The sequence below is a fragment of the Calonectris borealis genome, chromosome 9 (assembly GCF_964195595.1).
Source record: "Calonectris borealis chromosome 9, bCalBor7.hap1.2, whole genome shotgun sequence".
NCBI classification, from domain to species: Eukaryota; Metazoa; Chordata; class Aves; order Procellariiformes; family Procellariidae; genus Calonectris; species Calonectris borealis.
Window position 1 is genome coordinate 16927004 of NC_134320.1, and position 20719 is coordinate 16947722.

The 20719-nt window shown below is 49.3% G+C and overlaps 1 protein-coding gene across 1 annotated transcript in view; it reads left to right on the top strand.

The window, feature by feature from the left end:
- Positions 1-727: 727 nt before the first annotated feature.
- The window catches only part of P3H2 (prolyl 3-hydroxylase 2), a 75593-nt gene continuing 55601 nt past the window's right edge, over positions 728-20719 (top strand). The window contains exon 1 of the mRNA XM_075157100.1: positions 728-1180. Within this exon, the coding sequence (XP_075013201.1) occupies positions 728-1180 (453 nt within the window). The remainder of the gene's footprint in view (positions 1181-20719) is intronic.

Sequence of the window (20719 nt, forward strand, 5' to 3'; positions counted from 1 at the left end):
TTTAAAAATCCCTGCAGCCACGGGGCGAGCCGCGGAGCGGGGATGCTCCGAGCGGCGCCCGGCCGCTGGTTGCGCCCCCCGCGCCACCACCTCGCTGCGGGGGGGCCGGGGCCGGGGCCGGGGCCGGGGCCGGGGCCGGGGCCGGGGCCGGGGCCGGGGCCGGGGCCGGGGCCGGGGCCGGGCCGGTGGCGCGGGCGGGGCGGGCCGGGCCGGCGGCGCGGGGCCCTTTAAGAGGTGCCGGCGGCGCGGGAGGGCGGCACAGGGCCGGGCGTGCAGGGAGCCGCGGCGCGGCTCCGCCACCGCCTAGGGCAGAGCCGCAGCGGAGCCCCTCACACGGCCCCCGGACCCCGCTGCACCGAGATCCGTTGTACGGTGCCCGGTTCCCATTGCACGGACCCCCAGGCTCTGCCGCACCGCGCCCCACTGCACGGACCCCCAGATCCCACTACACCGAGATCCATTGCACGGTGCCCGGCTCCCGTTGCACGGACCCCCGGACCCTATCGCACCGAGATCCATTGTACGGTGCCCGGCTCCCGTTGCACGGACCCCACCGCGGCGGACTCCACTGCGCGGACCTCCGGACCCTACCGCACCGCCCCTATTGCAGCCCGCCTCCGGACGCTATCGCACCCAGCTCCGCTACACGGTGCCCGAACCCCTATTGCGCGGACCCCCGACCCCACCGCACCGGGCACCCATCGCACGGACCGCCGGTGCGGCGGGCATGGCATCCGGGAGCCGGCCCTGGGGGGCCCTGCTGCTGCTGCCGCTGCTGCTGCCGGCGGCGTGCCGGGCGGGCGGCGGGTGCGCGGGGGAAGGCGGCCCGCTGGAGCCCTTCGACGCGCTGTACGCCAGCGGCGTGGAGGCGTACTACGGCGGCGACTTCGCGGGCGCGGCGCGGTGCCTGGAGCGGGCGCTGCGCAGCCGGCGGGAGCTGCGGGCCGCGCGGTTGCGGTGCCGGCGGCGCTGCCGCGGGCAGGTGCGGTTGGCGGCACCGGGTCCGGGTGCCGGCGGCGACCTGCCCTTCTTCGGCTCGGTGCTGCGGCGCGCCGGCTGCGTGCGGCGCTGCGAGGAACCGCGCCTGGGAGCCGCCTCCCGCCACCGCGCCGCCGAGGAGGTGCGCGCCGACTTCCAGCGCCGGGTGCCCTACAGCTACCTGCAGCGCGCCTACATCCAGGTAGGCACCGCCAGCCCCCCCGGCCAGGGCTGCCCCCCCCGCCCCCTCCAAAAGATTATCCTCTCTTCCATCCTCCCAAAACATCCCAGGTGCGGTCCCCCCTTCCATCTCTCTCAAGCTGCCCAGGTATGGTCTAGTCCCCCCTTCCATTCTCACTGCTGTGTATGGTCAGTGGTCATGGCCTGTTCCCGACATGAAGCATCCTGGATGACAACTTGGCCTCTGTCTAGCCTTGGCTTACCTGTGCTTTTCCTGTTTTGTTTTTTGTTTTGGGGGAGGGATGTTTCTGTTTGTCTTGTAGTGTAACATAGTGTAATTCTGAGAATGACCTGTCTTCGGTGGAGAGTTTGCAGAGAAAAGCCCCCAGACACTCCCCGCCAGTAACACCCCGATGCCCCGTGCCAGAGGTGTTTCCCTTTCAGACAAACTGAACTGATGCTGTGTTCCAGGAGCTGGGAGTGTGTGTGAAGCTGAGAGGTATATAACCTCTGCTACTGGGATCTGATGGTCTTTATCCTCTCGTGTTATCCTTTGCATAACACTGTACAGTCAGTATTTATAAGCCACTGACATCCTGAGCATCATCCTCTTATCCTGGTAACTTCCGCCTTGTAGCTGTTACCTTCTCTGAGGGAACCGGTGTTGTTCTTTCAACTTCCTTGCCAAAAAGAAGAAAAAAAAAGAAAAAAAAAACAACCAAAAAACCCCAAAACAACCCACACCAGGATAGTTAATGATATTTTTCTTTTAGTTCAAGACTTGTGCTCTGTCAAGCCAGGTACCTGTAGTAAGTCTTCCTGTTCATGACTAGTAAGGACAGAAACTGTGGGAATTTTATTTCATGCCAAGCTGAATGTTTAAAACATTTCTGGAACATTTCCCTCTGGATTTCTGCTTTATTTGAGCACATTCATAACCTTTTAGTTGCTATAGGCAACTTAATAGGTGAAGACCTGCACAGCGGAGCATGGGGAGAGTGATTCTGCTGAAATCCATTTCCAGTTGGAGAAGCAAACATCTGTCCTAGACAGTGCCAGTGTGGTGCAGTGCCTACACAGCAGCAGAACAAGGAGGCAAAATCAGCTACTGCACTTTAAAACCTTTTGGAAAATCATAGCTATGTTGCTTTTTCTGTACTTCCTTTTCTGTCATTGCCTTAATGTCATTTTTAGAAGTCAGGGATTAGAACTGCATTGGCTTAAACTCGTGTCCATGTGCTGCATAGAGTTCCTGAAAGAAATCCTGGGAGTGAACTGGCACTATAATTTGGCTCGTCTGCGATCCCAGTGAAGCCGGCAGAATTTTCCTGGGGTCCTTACTCTGAAAGATGCTCTGTGTAATGTCACCATCTGTGGGAAGTGACACTAAATTTACCATGCTAAAAAATTAAGTGATTTCTTCTTCTGAATTCAAAGCCTTTCCCAGAGTCACGAAGGTTTGCTCACATCAAGCTCATTGAAAAACTTTCCTTGGAATTAGGGAATGGGTCTGTTCTCCCATTTCTGTTTCTGCTGGGTCTGAGGTTTTTATTATCCTTATTTAAAAATGCATTGTCAACTTATCAAAGCAATATGTGGTGAAAACAGTTTTTTTACATATGACTCATCTTAATTTGCTTTTGCAACGTCTGGAGATTTTATATTCATGCTAACGCTTTGATTTTCCTGCTGTCTGATGGAGTAGCGGATGTTCTTGCTATCTGCATGGATGCCCAGGTTTCAGGCACTGTAGCCAAGGGAGGGTACTCTTTGAATAGAGCTGTTTACATTTTTAATACCTTTTTCTTTAACCCTTTCTGATGCTCTTGGGTTTTGTAAGCAGCACTCTGATCAGCTTTGTCCTGCAGAGCAACCTGTAGTGGTTTGTCCACATCCTCACCCTGCTGCTGCCTGCGCGCGAGCTCTGTTCCCAGGATTGCTCTTTTGATCTGGCTCAACAAGTCTGTGCGCAGAAGAAAATGCCCCACATTGGATTTGCCTGCACTTGCACAAAACATGAGTTCTAATGTTTAGCACTTGCATACACTCGGATGTGAACCATCCCCTCGTGCCAAGGCTGAGTGCCAAGGCTTTGGCATGTTCCCTGAGGGCTGGGATGTATCGGCACACGCACCCTCCAGGGAGACCTCGGCTGCAGCATCCGCTCGGCTTTTTGTCTGAGAAGGGGAACTGCAAAGCGGGGCTTGTGCAGACCCCCCTGCCTTGCCGTGGGTGCGTGGGCAGGCTGCACGGCTCCAGGGGCGGCTGTTTGACCCCCCCTGTTTTGCTCCTTGAAACTGAAAAGGAAATGAGATGAGGTTAAACATCCTGCTGTGTATCCTGTCCGGCCCCTCCCCGGGCTGCGTGGGGAGGCCTGGATGCTGGGCACTTGCGCGGGGTGCCGGGCTGGACAGACCGCAGAGGTTGGTGGCATTTGTGGTTTGAGAGAGGAGGAGCAGCCTGGAATGTGCTTCCCACCTCCCACTCCTGCTGACCTCGCGCTTGTTTGTTTCTCAGGAGGGGAGAAGCGCATCCCTTCAGGAGGGAATGAAAGAGCAAGGAGTAGATATAAAAAATTGAAGGGTTTGGCTCTTGTGCAGTGCTTTGAAAAATGGTGCTGAATAAACATGAGCTAATCCTTGCAGCACTCCTGTGGGGTATGAAAAGCAAAGGCTTTTAGTCCTGCTGGACAGATGCACAGACCACATGTTGGCCAGCACCGTCTGTGCCTCTGCTGCTTTTGGGGCAGCGGAGCCGCCCCGTGCGCCCTGCGGGCAGGCTGGGGTCTCCCGCTGCCTCCCATCTCCCACTGCAGAGCAAGCGCCAGCACAGCGTGGCCCAGTCGTCGATATGAATTAGTCTCTGCCGTGAATTGGTGGAAAACTGTGTTAGAATTGGAGGTTTGGGACTTTCTTTGCTGCATACTGGACTGTAGCAGCGGCTGCCCTGGGCTGCGTTGCTCCTGCTTCTGAGCAGATGCTTGAGATACTCCTGCACAGAGCACAGTAGAGGTGCACGGAGGTGATGGTGTGGTTATCCCTCTGTAAGAACATGTCCCATCAGCCTCTAAATCCATGTCATTCTATCAGTTCCCTAAATTATTTCCTAATTTTATTTTTTTCCTCTGTACTTTCTGAAATAGAAACAGTAGCCGCCTGAAGACCACTGTTCTGTTTCACAGATGTGATCTAAGTGTTTTTGGTGACTCTAGCATGATGTGAGGGGAGACTGTGGTGCACTGCAGGACTGGGACAGCTTGTGGATTCAGCTGAAGGTTTCTGTGGTCTTTGGGCTCTGGATCAGGCCTCTGACATTGACTTCAGTCTCTTAGACAAATGGCTTTGAACAAGCAGCCCAAGTCCAAATGTGCTTATGAGTCTTCTTTGCAGCTTCGAAACATGTAGGAAGACTCCTCCTTTTCCTAGGATAGCTGATGTTTTCAGGTAATTTAGAAAAATATACTGGGTACAGCTAACTGAGGCAGTTATGAGTGGGATAGGTTGTGAGAAGATGTGGAAACAGAGGTGAGAACATGGGGTTTAACTCTTGTAGGGCATGCAGTGGGCTCACCAGCCCACAGAGAAAAGGTCCTTCAGTGGATTTCTGATGTCATGTCCCGTGGACAGAAGGGCAGTTTGCCTTATGCTGTGTGATGGCCGCTTGGTCTTTGCCAGTGAAATACCCTCTAGGCCTGGCAAGTGGGTGGGTGGGGGGAATCTCTTTGCCATCTTCAATATTTTATTAATCACGTCCTCTTTGCTTTGCTGCCTTAGTCATCTTTTTTCTGTTAAAACCTAGCCTGCAGGCTATGATGTTTCTAAGCCCCCCTTTCTGGGGGTTTTCTAGCTCTGAGAGCAAGTGGAGAAGGAGGAAACAATGTGCACCGTGCGAGCGTTTGCTGGCCGCAAGCTGCTGACTCAGTAGCCGTGTTGGAGCTTGCTGTGGATGGTCTGTCACGAACCCTGTGACGGAGCATCGCTTCCAGTCCCTGTGCTAACTCCTGCAAGTCAGTCTGGTCCAAAAATAACAAGTAACCTGGAGAAGTTGATCGCTGTATCGGTTACAAAACCAAGCCTTGCCTCTCTCCTGCCCTGCTAACCCATCCCTCACGGTCTCTCTCCCTCGTCTCATCTTGTTCCCAGCCACAGCATCCCCTGGCCTGTTTGCTGGGTGATCGCTCTAGCCAGTTTTCATTTTCTCTGTATATTGGTGTGCTGCTCCTGAGCACTTGCTCCCATTTTGTAAATGCTGACTCGCAATGGTCTCATCTTCCCACTTGCCTGCGTGCCCCGCTGCACATCGGTGAAGCACGGCAGGAATTGTATGAATGTAGTCTGTAACCACCAGCCTTGGATCTAGATGATGAAAGGCCTTTTGGTCTCTGCTTGCATTTAAAACAATAAATAAAACAAGTCTCCAGTGCATAGGAAGTTACTCCTCTCCTAGTAATGTGAGATTGTAAGTGGGACAAAAGGTGCAAGAGTCCAACTCGGTCTTGCTTATTCTGTCTTTGTCTTGAGGTCCCCCTTGCCGTGTCTGAGTTGTGCTTCAGTTCCGTTATCTTCAAGATTTCATGTGTTGCAAGCGTAAAACAATAACGTTTAGGTTTTTCCTGTTGTAGGAAAGGCTGTTTATTTGTTCTTTAAAGTGTTTTCTTTTTAAAAAAATCTTATTCTGGTCATACAAACTTTATATGGGCAGCTTAATCTTTCTAGTGGTGTTGTTTGGGGAGAACATTGACTTTGTGCTGTTATCTTCTCTGCTGGGTCTTCCACGCTGCAACTGATGGGGCAGTGCTGGAGGCACCACTGGGAGCGTGTCCTTGGGTCGCACCGTGCTCTCGTGCCCACCCATGCCACCAAGATTTCTGAAATGCAGCACAGACACAATAATGACTTGATAAAAGACCATAGGAGAAAAAAAAGGGAATGGAGTGGGAGCCCAAACTCATAGAAACCTTTGTGATACAGATTGTTGCCCTACTCCGGTTCTGCCTTTGAAAACTCCCTATTTATGGGAATCCCAACTTAAGGGAGGAGACTTGTGTGTATAAAACCAATCCTCTAACCACTCCAGACTGATGGTTCTGTCTTCTGCCAGTGCTTATGTGAGCCCTACCACCAGCCACGCTTGGACGTCTGTCTCTGAGCGCCTGTAGCAAGCCTCCGGATGGTTGTTAAGACATCTCCACCAAATTCTTTCCACCTCAAGTAACTACTCGCTGCTGCCCATCTCTGCGCTGTTGCACTGGGCCAGAGTCTTTTGTCTCCTTGACAAACGTCTGGATTACCTACCTAGGGATCACAGAGTAACTCTGGATTCACACCAATGTAGTTGCTTTGGGGATTTGGTTTGTTTCACTCAAGGGCTGATATTTTCCATGAACGTTTTGTTCTGTTTCCTTCATGCTGTAATACTGCATGGACTTAAGCAGATAATAGTGTCCTGTCCTGGGATGAACCGCAGCTTTTGGGGGAAAGGTGGTGATTTCACTTATGGAGTCTTATGGGTAGTGACACACAATAATGTGCAAAATCACGCTAATAAAAAGTCTTTGCGGGAGCAGCCTACTGAGACTATTTCTCACCACAGCCACCACCTGTACTGCGAGGTCTGCCCGGTCAGTTGGTGCTGTTTTCGTAGGATTTGTATGACACATCCCAGACAAAGACCTATAGTAGAACTGTCAGATAATCGTTATTATTTGGATTATTACTATTAGCAGTGTTTGTTTATCTTTAATCTTGAGAATTGGTATTACTCAGATACTGGATAAATAAATAGATCCCAGAACTAATCTCTTGGAACGTCTCTTTATTTAGATTTTCTGAGAGAGCATTCCTAGTCCTCACCAGAGGGTAAATGTTAGTGCTCAGAAAGTTAAAATTATGTAGACAAAAATAAACTCAGTTTATAGGATGGAAAACTCTGAGTCTTGATGGTTGGGTCAGTGTCCCGGGTTCAGGGCAGAACTAAATATCCTGCCCTAAACCCGGGACACTGACCCAACTGCCCCTGCCCCTGGTCTTGCTGACCACTTCAAATGAAATGTTTCTGAAAAGTTTCATTTTGAGTTGAAGGTATTATCAGAGAGAGAAAGAGGTGACCCAGTGGTTCAATACTGACGCTAGCAAATGCACATGTTTTTGTGTTGAAGGTGAGCTTGCAGTTGAAACCAATGTACCAAGAATTACACTGGACTCCCTCGCTGTCTTCACAGGAGACTCAATCTTGACGTTTTGGACTTGACTCCAGGCTGGTGCTGTACTAAAAGTTAGACTAGATGGTTGTAGTAACTTTCTGCTGGGTTTTTTGGTTGTGTTTTTTTTGGTTTTTGTCTTGTTTTGTTTTGTTTTGTTTTGTTTTTAATAGAACAAATCCAAAACCAAAACTATGGTGTTTGCAAATTTCCACATCATTTCAACTGACAGTAAATTAGCACAGCCCTGCTCAGCACTGCTGCGAATCAGGACACAACCAATTAGCACAAACTGGTCTTAAACCCACTAAGCTCATTTCATACAGGCTAGTAGTCAGCCATTTGATGGCCAGGACTACTTTTTTGTCTTGCCAACTTCCTCTTTCTCACCTCATAGCTATGCAGTCATGCCAGGGCTCCAAAATATACTGGCGGCAGGTCCCAGCCTGCAAAATTTCTCATCTTTTGGAGAAAAAAAGGTAAGCCTGGATTCCTCTTATTTCTTGGCAATCCCTGGTGCTGTGGCTTGGATGATGGAGAAGACAATACTGTGACTCACACGGTTTCACTGGATCTTTTGAGATCTTGATCTAATGGCATCCCAATGCATGAGCTAGGTGAATATCCCAATTTGGGAAAAACTGTGCAGGAGAGCCCATTGACTTTGGAGAACAGACTCCTGCTGCTGTGCTGTAACCTGGAACCTGCCCCTACCCTGTTCTTTTATCTCCTTAGTTTCCTGTGGTTTTTTGCACCTTGCTTATCACTCATCTCAGACAGCTTCCTCCGCTGGCTGCTCCTTGGCAGAGCCTTGCTGCTGAACTGCCCTGTCCAAGGCAGTTGTGCTGGGATTTGTTAAATGGCTTTTTGCGCTGCCTGTTAATTCTCATCCATACATCCTAGCGAGCTCTGCTCTGGCTTCTGCTGAGTCCTTTTGTTGTCCTTGGCCACAGAAATAACTAATGGCAGCTCATAATGAACTGCATGTGAATGAGCAATGCAATTTAGCCCTGCTAAGCAAACTTATGCCCAGTACTCACTAGCTGTGCTTGAGGTTTCAACAAGGATTATTCCCATTTCTTCGTACAACTGGTGATTTCATCGTGGATGGCGTGGGCAGTAATGAGAAACCATCGTGTCAGTAACTGAACCATTTGCTGCCAACCTCCTGAGCGTTGCAGGAGCCTTGCTAGCAGGACGCTGGGCTCAAGGCAGTGCTTGACATCTGGAGCAAGGGATTCAGGGGTTATTTATCTTAGTTTTTTCCTTTGGAGGTGCTATGAATTAGTCATTGTGATTGAGTTTGTTCCCGAGGAGTAGGGACCACTGCACTCTGCATATGGCATATTTCCATGTGTGTAGTCTGGACCGAGGCCGGGCTGAGTTTGGATACATCAATGTGAACCCGGGGTGACCCAGCTGAGGGCTGTGGAGTTTCTCTGCCTTTACACTGGGGAAACTGAGATCAGAATTTGGCCTGTGCTTTTTAACAGTAACCGATGGCAGGAAGGAGGGCGCGAAGTTCCCTGGATGCTTTTGTTTCCAGCCAATGTATCAGCAATAAGGTATTGACATTTTTATTTCTTGGCCGTGAGCTGGTGATGACTAATGAAGGCAGGGGGTCTGCCTGTGTGGGGTTCAGGCAGCAAAGAGCTGTTCCTCGTCAGCCTGTGCCTCCCAACCAGTCCTTCTTTCCATGACAACTGGTCAGTTAAACAGACCCTCCAGAGCTGACGTCAAGGGTCAGGGATTTGGCCACTGAATAATTATAGCAACAAAAATAGTATCCCCTTTCCACCCCTTCCTTCCCACATGCTCCTGCTGAATCCCGGCTCATAAATGTCCTTTTTTACCTTTCTTGGATGGGAAGCAAAGCCCACATGTATTAGCTGGAACATATGGCAGAGTTTGGCTGCAGCCCATCGGTTGTGAAGGCCAAATACTCGCTTGTAGCTTCTTGTTCACTTAAAAAAAAAAAAAGAGGAGAAAAACACGTTCTTTCAGGATTGGATGAAAGGCTGAGTCTGTGTTCATGCTGAGATGGGAAGCAGATAGGGTGTGGGACAGTCGCTGACCATGCTGTCGTGCCGAGGAACGTGTCCCCCGCAGCGCGGAGGTGACAGGCTGGCCATTGAGAGGTGTCTGGTGGCAGCTGCCACCGCCCTCCGCTCCCTGCCCTGATGCTGGTTCTCAGGCCAGGAGAGTTTGCAGAGGGGCTGCCTGGGTGAATGTCATTAGCACCAGGGGCGCAGGGCAGCCGGGAGGTTTTAGATGTGGCATAGCCACGGGCAGGAGAAATTTCTGTCTTTGTAGCACTAAAGGTTTTATTAAGGGTGGAGGGAACATCTGGGAGGTGGCAGAAAACACCTGAAGGAGCAGAACGTGAAGTGACGTTGTCAAAAATGGACTGTCTGCACCACCAAAACGTACCTCTGTCCCAGGAGTTTCATGCCAAGGCACTAACATCAGATTTGTGCAGTGAACGGTCTCCCTGAATGTGATGAATGACAGGGGCTCCTACGGGAGATGCGTTCAGTGCTTGAAAACTGGGATTTAGGTCCAAAGCCAAACTCATATTTGCACGTTTAAACAATTCTTGTTTCCACTATAGCAAATTGCATACTTAGGGTACGGTGTTAAAATTTGGTAGCAGATCGGAAGCATGTTTTGGGGATGCTGTTGGCTCCAGGGAGCAGTGCGAGGTGCTCTGCTGCATCTCTCCCATCACCGGGTTTCTTCAGGGCGATACCACGCTGTGTGCAGTCGCTCTCTGGCACGTGCATGTCTGAGCTATTTGTAGCGTTGTGAGGGCGGGTACCGCAGCACAGAGCTGGTGTAAGTGGGGTTGGACATGACATGGCCATCGGGAATAGCTGTGGCTGCAATAAATGGCAACTGATATAACGTGGCTGCTTGCTGACCCGCACGAGGCTGGTGGGTTTCTACCCTGGCAGAGCCAAACCTTTGCTTGCCACCTTGCCAAGTGGCATTGCTCCTTCCTTTGTATGGAGACACTTTGCCAGGTCCTCTGCTCCTCTGGTGCAAAGCCACCCTGGGTCTTGCACATGCTCCTCTCCCTCCCAGCACATGGGGATTTTGCAATGGAATTTAAACAAAAAACCCCAGAAAAATCACAAAAATGGTTGTTAGACACCATCATGCTGCTTTTCACCATGTTTTTTCCAAACCAGCTGCAGTGATGACCTTGATCTCACATCGTGTCCCTGCAGAAAGATGAGCCTGAGACCGTGCTGTGTCCTGTTAAGGTTAGAGGCAGGAGCACTTGAATCCAGAGAGCCTTCTGCCTGCAGCTTTGCTGCAAAAACAAAGGGTGGGCAAATCCTGCGTGAGAGTATTGCAGGTAGGGCACTGCCTAAACCCACAGCTCTTTGAGGTCGGGTCTGGACTCCCGAGGGTGTGATGGGGAGATGTGCTGAAGTTCATAGCCCAGGGCTGTGGGTGCAACTTCTTTTGAAGATGGAGCCAGCCGTATCCCTTCCCAGAAAAGATCAGTGTGGTACAGAGAGAAAGAGCTTGGAAAATATCCTTCAAAATATTTGCTGAAGGTGTTGCTGTGACTGCTCAGGGACTGAAGCAGAGTCTGTTGGTTCCCTTGCTTAGAAAGCTCGGTTTTTAAAGTGGTTTTTGCCAAGGCACTGCCTGTTCCAAGGCTTATATATATTCTGGGGCATCCGTGTCCTGAGTTACTCTGTCTCTTTGGAAGCAGATGAGAAACGGCAAGGTTTCATTGAAATAGTCTGAAAGGAAGAGCACTGACTTGCAGTACGTTGCCCTGCGCTGCTGCTGGAAAACACTCCTTCATCCAGGGCTGCCAGCCTCATCCAAAGGATCTGTGATTGAAGAAAATACCTTAGCGATGGGGAGGAAAGAGCATTGTGTCTTATCGCCATTTTTCTTACTTACAGAGCTGTGTAATAAGTGGATTTTTTTTTATGCATTGATATTTCTGAGATGCTTCATTGAACAAAACATTTCATTTTGTTCTTGAGAGTCCTTCTAGGGATAAAAATGGCAAAAGGACTCCTGGAAATGTGTAGGTAGGTAATAAGGGATTGCTTTTTTTTAAGGACCCTATTAAACCTCAGTCTATTTTAAGGAAGCTAGAATTAGTTTAAAAACGTTATTTTCAGAGAGTTCACCTCATCCATGTCCCTTTGAGGTGTGTTGCAAAGCACCCTACCTGCCAGGACTGCTGATCTCTGTGTCGCAGGGGCTGAGAACAGACAGAAGTTGTCTCACATGTGGGCAACGCTGATCCTGGGGAACTGTTTGCAGGCTCTTAAACCAGAGTTGTGAGATGCGCTCGTCTCCGGAGGTGGGTGAGGGAAGGCCATTTGTTTAGAGAGGACTCTCGTCGTTTTTGGGAAAGGCTTTTATTGCTTGGTGGTGTTCCTGAGTCCTGCTGATCCCTTGTGAGAGCAGGAGGTTGGGGCAGGGCTTGCTGCAGCCTGAGCGAGTGGTGCTGGTGCATCGTGTGCTATGAATTACTGTGGTGCAGAGTCAGCACCCTGTGCGTAGGCACTTCGGGGTGCTGCAGTGACTGCAAATCCCTGTTCTGAGCTGCTGGGGAAGCTGGTCTGCAGCCTCGCAGGGACTGCTCCAGCACTCCCACCCCTGGGGCAGGCAGAGGGTACCCATTTTGCACAGCTCTGTGCAGCCGTGAGGCTGGTCGGTGTGGTGCAGAAGGGATTAAATCCTCCCAGGTTGTCTCCAAATGGGCCCAGCTGGGGGATGAATGAGCCAAAATACAGCCCCCAGTGCCAGCATCACGGGTGTGGGTGTGGACCAGGGCACCTTAGAGCAAGCACAGCCTTCTCAAGTGGACAGCATGGCAAGAGTTGAGTTGCTGTCATGTTTGGTCACTTTTGTTCCCTTTGCTGTAAATACGGACGTCTTTTGGCAGCTGGTAGTTCCCCTCATCCCTCGGTCGGCAGTCTCACTCCGTTTCCTTTAACATAAGCGTTGCATCCTGGTGTCCATTTGCTGGTGGCTCTGCTGCTTCTCTGGAGTCGGTGCTCCAAGGTCAGTCACGGACTCGCTGGCTGTGACTGCCTCTTCGAGTTTGTCTCTTCCTCCAGCCAGCCACCTTGGCTCAGTAGGGTACTGCTAATAAAACTTAATTTCAGACTGGATCCTTTTATAAGGCAGGCAAATAGCAAATAAAACAGCAGTGTGCTGCTTTCGGAAGCAGAGTTTGTCCATTCAGCTGTCGACTGTCTGTCCCTTCTGTACAGCCCAGGCTGCGCTGCAAGCTTCTGGTAGCTCTCTGTGAGCATGTTCAGTGTGTTGCAAGGATGCAAAGGACATCCTAAGGCTCCCACCCCTCTTTATCTCAGGTGGTCAGCTCCAGCAGTGCCCATACAGCTTTACCTCTCCGAATTGCCTGCGTCTGAGCTGCCCGTGCACCCTGCAGTCCCCTCCGCCCGCCTGCTGTGGCAGACCGACAGTGCCCTGGTTTATGCGCATGTGCATCCACTGGGCAGTTATTCAGCTCTAGGCAGCTAAGCCTGTTTGCCGCAGAGCTCCTTCCCCAGCTAATGTCCATGCCTGACCTGTAGCCTGTAGCTGGGTTACAGCTGAAGCCTGGCTTGGGCAGGCTTCATGCAGCACTTTCGCCTGCATGGGGGAGCTGAAGGTGTTGCACCCCTGGCTCCCATCAGCACGATCCTCGCACCCTCCTGCCGCTTCTGTTTCTGTGTGTTGTGCTTTCCCAGCTGTCCTTCCCGCCGCTTGGGTTTGCTCTCCACCACCCAAACTGACTGAATCTTTCTCGCTGTGACCTGAGCACCCCTAGACCTGACTCACCACCGTATAAAGGGGCAGATCCTGTTCTCAGTGCTTTAATGCTGGATTAGGGTCTCATTCCAGTAGCCTCAATGACGTGGGTGTAACTAAGGCACAAGATGCGACAGGAGTGCCTGGTTGTTCCCCAGTGCCCGAGTGGGTAGTTCAGGCCTGGATGATGGGAAGGCTGTGGTGAGCAGCGTGAGAGGAGGTGCCTGGGGGAGGCAGCTCTGCAAGGCAGTGGTTTGTAGAGGACAAGGCTTGTAGCTCCCCAGCTGCCTGGGATGTGCAGGAGAGTTTCAGTTTCGGCAGCTGGCCTCTCCAGTGTGACGGCTGAAGCTCTGGGAGTTGAACTATTCTATGATTCTTTGAATGTTCCCCAGCTCAGGTCTGAGCTTAACAAAAGAGATTTCCCCATCTTGGGGGACTCATTCCAACCTCGTTACTGTTTGGGTTTTGGATATTCAACAAAAAAGTCCCTGGAAAATGACTTTTGCACTGTAGCACAAGGCTTCCTGCAGCGGTGTTTTGAACTCCAAATCACTGTTATTTTAATCAGCGTACTTCTGTTTTGCAAATCTATTTTTGGATCCTTGGTGTGAAATCTAGCTAGATTATAGACTCCTAAATAAACCATTTTTAGCCTCTTTTTTTGAATCAAACCAAACCAGGTAGAGAAACCTGAATAATCATTTGCCTGGACTTTTTCTTTGAAAGTTACAGCACTTAAAGCTGTCACTGACCTGCCAGTAATCAGTGCGCTCAGGTAGCTTGGAAAACGCAGCGTAGAAACCATACTGTCCTTCATGATGCCTTTGAGAAGTATTAGATAGGAAGGGTTTGCATGCTTCAGGCTTATTGTTTACATTCCTCTTCCTTTGCTGTTATTTTACACAGTGCATATTACAGTTCAGCTCCCGAGTGGAATTGTTGGCGGAGTCAGGCGGTGGAGCCGGGCTCAGAAAGGGCTCCAGGTCCTTAGGGATCTTCTGTGCTGCTCTTTGGGGTTGCTTTGGTATTGGAGCCAGCCTGTGCTGAATAGCAAAGTCCTGCTAAGTAGGATTGACAGTTCTTGCACGCTCTAGGTGTGCATCATAGGCTCTTCTCACGTGCGCAGATATGCGTGGAGCTGGGGTGCTGAACAGGAAAACCCTACTGGTGTTTGCCTGTGCTGCACACCTGAGACAGGAGGGACTGCTCAGGTGTAAGAGCCAGCAACGCTTGGCCCCGTAAGGGATTATTTCAGTGGGGTAAGAATGTACCCAAGTCTAGAAAGAAGCATCTTTGGGAAGTGATCAGGATTACTGTGCCAAGTGAAGCAGTACGCTGGTGTAGCTACCAGTGCTTCTAGATGCCGTGGTACAGCTGGGTCAATAGTGCATTATATGAGTGTCCATCTTATTTAAGCTACTTAATGCCAAGTTTGGAGGTTATCCTCTACTATTGAGGGAGGAGAGCTAAGCCCAGACAGCTGAGCTCTCAACCATATTTAATTTTGCTCTGTTTGCTCTGGGTCCTGGGGTAGGAAAGATAGAGTTTGGAGAAAGACGAGGAAGGCAGAAGCTGCTTCTCTTTTCATAGTGTTTCCTATGTGCTAGGAGGACCATCAGGCCTTTTGGAGGTTATCCTTGTAGATTCTCCTGTTGCAGTAGGTTTATGCTGTGCTATACTCCCCCTTTTATGTGCCAAAGCAAGCTTTGCCCTCTGCTTTTATATACACTTAGTGCTTTAGCAGTCCTGAGCATGGAGAACTAGATCTGCTTTTACTTAGCATTAGGAGCCATAAAGCAGCGCTCAGCTATCTCTCGTTTCAGAGCCAGGGTGCTGCTCAGTGCAAGCAGAGACTTTGTCCCGCCAGTGACTGGTGACAACAGAAGGATGTCAGCGCGAGGGAATTTCAGGCGGAGATATGTACCAAATGCTGCTGAAAATAGCAGGGTTTGGAGCCTCCTGAGTTGCTTGCTTTGTTCTTGGTCCATCCTGAGGACAACTGCTCTGACTGCCAGACTGCACTGTAAGTTGGTAATGTATTTAGCAGAGTGTCCTCACAGGTGTCTGGATTTGAAGTCTGGTGATATTAGCAATAAAACTTGCAGTTTTATACTGTGTAATGGCATAGGTATATCTGTCCTTTAATCTGAAAGCACTGAGCTGGAGGTTGTTAGTATAAATGGAAGGGAGTGTGACTTAGCTTACGCAGAAAGAAAAAAAGTTAGCTGGGTTGGTACCTATACTTGCTGTGGACTGACTTACTTCGGTTCTAATGGCTCGGGTTGATGCCTGGTGACTTACTAAAGCACAACAACTGCATTGTGCGTCGAACCACATATTTTGAATTCAGCGCGTTGCGTTTTCATTCTGCACAGCGCTCAGGTGTGATCTGGCAGACCTCATGCTTATACGTAGCAACCGCCTGATGGTCCCAACTGTGTTTTATTTGGGAGTGTGTGACCCAGACAAGTGCTGCTGTGGCCACCAGCAACAGCTTGTGAGGCAGGACAGAAATGGCTGGGTTTGGTCCAGCTCAGCACTCCATGCCCTGATTTGCCCATCTGTGGAATGAGTTTGGTGTGCAGTAATTATCATTACTACAATAATCATTACAACATTATCATCAGTAATCAGCATTGTAAGACATAACTGACATCACATGTTTGGAGAGTGTCAGATGCGCTGCATGATGTCTGTGCACTGCGAGTGAGCTCCGACGGGAATAGCATGCATAAACAGTAGCAGATTAATTAAAGATGTCCTGTACTGCAAGAGAAAAGCCCAATTATGGAAGCGGTTTGCTCAGAGTCAATAGTGCTGCCTGGCTTATTAGCAGAGCATGAGCGAACCGTCCTCTCAGTGGCAACCGGTCGTACAGCAGTGTGGACAGTCACAACTGTCCTACATATGAAAGAGGAGACATACGTGACAGCCGTGTGGGTCCAGGACAGGTCAGCTTCAGACATGGCCCTTTGTTAAAGCTCCTTCGCAGGGAGCAGCACAGTGTCTTGTGTTTGAGCGGCACAGGACTCCATACAGCAAACATTTGTGGTTAGGTATTCCTTATTACCTCTGCAGAGATCTTTTTGACTTCGGGACCTTCAGTATATTTTATTCCAGATGTTTTTCCCTGAGCTGCTGCTGCTGCTGTTTAAAGGGCCCTCAAAACCTGATGACATCTGTGGGATCTGGGGGAAATTGAGCATCTCAGATGAATGGGAGCCCTAAATTATTACCAGGCTGCAGAATAATGGTTCTCCTTGTTTTGGGCCTTTGAAGCCTGATAGGATCACTGTAGGAAATGTGACCCAAGGGTTTTTTTTGGAGTGGTTCCTGAGTTACAAACACTTTCTGGTTGGGACCTGGACTGAATCTGAAAAGCCAGCTGCCTTGTCCAGGGGCAACAGCTTTCATTTCACAGAGCATCTGGCCAAGGATGAAAGGTGAAGTGGGGGTCCTCAATGTCCTGAACCCCATCCCATCCCTTTGTCACATCACCACACCATGCCATAAATCCCATCCCATCATCACACCACAAATTCCCATGGGAATCTGCTCTGCACACCTCTGTATTTCTTTCTGCTGAACCTCATCAGCAAAACCCCTACAATCAGCACGAGAGAGTGCGGGGAGGGTCAGACCCATCTTCATAGCCCAACCAGCCACAGGGCTGAGCAGGGCTGACAGCTCGTCCTGTCTGCAGCTGTGCGGCTTGAGGACAGTTGCTGAGAGTGACTCTCCCTTTGCAGCAAGACTTTATCTATTTTTCATATTGCTTTGCTTTAAAAGAAAAAAAATCACTGCTGGAAAAATAATTATTTCAACATCCATTGAGAATTTTTTGGAAAGTCGGTATTCTGCTTAATTTCAAATCCGTGGAGTGAACTGTAATTTCAGCTCTGGAGCATGTTTCAGTTTGTCTTCCTCCCATGGAAGAGTCAAAAGAGAAATGTAAGTGAGAAAAGTGGGGCAGGGAACAGAAACGTCAGAGGAATCAGGGGAAACGAGTCACAGAATCAACTGTGCTTGGCAGACTCCTGTGCCAAACCAGAGGAGGAGGTCATGGGGATGCCGTCGTGTTGTGGGGCACTCACCTGTCGCAAGTTTCGAGGAGGATAAGTAGTGATGGGTTCAGTTTGTTTTGAAAGGAGAACTTGCAAAAGGGTTGGATTTGAACTTCTTTGTGCAGAAAAGTGGAACAAGAGCTCGTGCTGGGACCGAAGCAGCCAGGCAGGCTCCGCTGCGGCTGGGAAAGAGGGAGCTGATGGTAATATCTGGCAGGGTCTTGGCCCTGCAGAAAGCAAACAGCTGTCATTCATGTCTTTGAATGTCAGGTATCTTGTCTGCGTCACGGTTCTGAAGGCCATGTAGCTTTGCTTCCACCCCCGTAAAGCCTGTGTGCCAGGTGTCTGGCAAAGCCTGCGCTGTCAGGCGGGGGATTTGGTCCTTCCCCCAGGAGGGAAGGTAGCCGGAGAGGTTGAACCAGGGTTGCTCTCAGGTATTGCGCGCCAGGTGTTCCCATCACTGAAGCATGTCCAAAATTTGACTTTTTTTTTTTTTTTGGTCTAGATCCCACTAGAAGATTTCATATTTATAATATAACCTTTCTTTTGTAGGGCATTGGTCTTCAGCAGCAAGCATAGACACATTTCTTTTCTGAAATACAGTTACATGTATTGTTACGGAAGAAAATGCGCAATGGAGCTGATTGGTCTTTTGATGGCTCCCAGGTTAGCAATTGGGAGTATCTTAGCCTGTTCATAAACACCCTTTCTACTACAAAGTGAGGATTTCCAGGAGCTTTTGGCCTTTATTTAGCAAAAGGGATACACTTAGCTGGCATGTGATGCAGTACCCCAAACTCTGCTTTACCTGAGACGTACGTCTTTGTATCCAATCTCCCAAGTGTTAGTGTATTAAACTGCTCTGTGATGTCTTCTGCAGAGCTGTGCGGGGAGTCTTGTGGATTTGGGAGATCTCAGAGCTTGCTTGTGCATATGCACTCGTGTGCACTCATGGGCGCAGAGCTTTAGGAAAGAAGATAGCAGTTGTATTCCTTGAATCCTTCAGAGTTCCCCACTGGAAGAAAACTTGGCAAAAATATGGCATCCTGAATTTCTAAATGTTTGCTTCTTTGTTCGCATTTGCTCATATCCCCGGAGGAATGAAGTCATTTAGTTGATTTGCCCTGCTGCTTCACACGCCTACTTATGAATGGTAGGGAACAAGACTGGGAGTATGAATAGCCTGGCCGCCTGTGGTTTTGAAAGACGTGTTCGCTTGCACATTAGTGTCCGAATAGAGTAGCTGGCTCTGAAATCCTATCAGTAAGGCTTTTGAGTAACTTAAAACCTTTCTAGTAGATGCTTAGAATTTCTTCCACTCTGACATTGTGTAAGCCCCTGTTGAAGTTTCATTACCTCAGTAACCACAGAAAAGCAGCCAGTCTTTTCACTGAAACCTTCTCCACAAAGGTCTGGATTCATTTTTTTTTTTTTTTCCCTTTTTCCTTGAATGCAGAGCACAGCTTATTGTAGTTTAAATACAGGGTAGAAGGCCAAGATCACATATGGATCTGGGTGGCAGTCGTGCTAAAGATGGAGTAGGAATGTGTCTTGTCCCCTGGCTACCTCTGTGCAACTCTGCACTAAATATGGAAGATGACCTGTATAATTTTCAACATAAGTAGGATATTCAGTGCTTTCTTTAGAGTAGCTTATAAAAGACCAGCCCCAAACAGCTGCTGTTTCACGGGCCATTCTTGGTATTTTCCATGCTTTAAATAACTCCAGAGCTTTGAGTCGTGGTCTGGTGGGAGCTTTCCCCACTTTCTGTCTAGAAGTTGTTCCAGAGGCTCACGTGTTGCTTCAGTGATTCACCACTGGGTTAGCAGGGCATCATGGCACGGGCAGTCACAAGATTCCTCTATCACTCCTTCTCTCACGTGCAGGTTTCCTGGCAGAGGGACTTCAGCCCTCCCCAGAATGGCACATGTCCTCCTTGGCGTTAGCGTCCCCTTCCCATATTCACCACTGAGCCCCATCAAGGTTGCTTCCAACCCGACTCCTCCTGCTACTGGTAATGTAGACCAGAAGAGTTACCCAGGATCAGAAAATGTATTTTTTCGCCCAGCTTTTTGTCCCGGCTGGCTTCACACCAGGAGACAGTGACAGTGTATGCCACTGCTGTGTAGAGAGCCTAAAATCTCCCCTTAAAAATTTTAGGCAAACTTCTGCCAGCAGCCAATACATGGAGGTGCTGAGGACTTTTTCTTGCTGTGGGATACTGCTAGGCCTCTTTAGTATTGGGAAAGATTTTAATTTTTGCCTTTTTTTCCCTTTTTTTTTGAGTAGCCTGACCCCAAACAACTGAAATTAATGGCAAACTGAACATCAAGTGAAAAGGTTTTTGATTTGAACCCCCTGAACTCTCAGTCTAAATCCAGTCAAGTTCCACTTGCTGACGCTTGGAGAGAGGCAAAGGAAAAGACCTTTTTAGACACTAGGCAATGCATTTTATGTGTCTCCCCAGACACTCTCATTTTCAGTTTTTTTTTTTATTCATACACCTATAAAATTAAGGGATTATTTTCTTTGGCGCAAGATCATGCCTATTTTCAGAAGCTTCCAGAGCTCTTCCCAATGCTGCAGTTACTGCTGCTGGGGGAATCAGTGCCAGGCAGCTGCTCTTCATTTTTAGGGAATTTAAGAAAAGTTCATAGTGCTTAGCTGGTGTTTTATGTTTAGTAAAGCCTCTGTTTTCTCTCTCAGAGGTTCATTAATCACATTATTTGTTGCTTAAGCAGCAAGGTAGCAATCAGGCAGAAATGATTGATGTTATTTGCTCATATCCGATACAAAGTTGTTGGAGTATGAAAAAAAGATGAGAAGACTTCTGGGACCTGAGAAAGAAAAGCTGTTACTTCTGTCTGTGCTGTGGGGGGTCCAAGGCAAGAAGCTTACCTTAGCTGAGCAAAAAAGCACACAAAGTTCATCTAACAGCTTTCCTCTTTCACGGTGGTGATGTTTTTTTTTCTCCAGCTACTGATTTTTTCATGTGTAATCCGCACAGAGCCGTGTGTGGTTCTGCTCCATGCTAGCAGATGGGGTGCCCAGAGCCAGTAACAGGCGTACAAACTTCTGGGGTTGATGGACTTTCATCTCACAAAGACTGCAGTGCTTGCCCTGATGTGGTAGATAAATTACTGAGAGTGTACAAGTTCAGCAAGGTGAAAGGAGGAACGAGATTTCCCTGTTCTCAGTGTGTGACTGTGGGCAGAATCTGCCGGGCATCAGACACCCACCACCCCAATAAAATGAAAAGGTATGAAGAGGCTAGAAGTTTGATCATGTGCTTTGCCACAGATCACACCATGACTTGTTAGAATTATTCAGTTTAGAAGACTAAAAGGCCCCAGTAAATTGCCTTCCATAGAAAATGCAAAAAAAAAAAAAGCAATGTATGACAGAAGGGTAGCAATGGCAAATGGAGCAGCAGGGCTGCTCTGTGTCCTGCTCCGGACAGTGTGGGTCTCTCCAGTGACCTGAAGTCCATCCCTCTTTCATT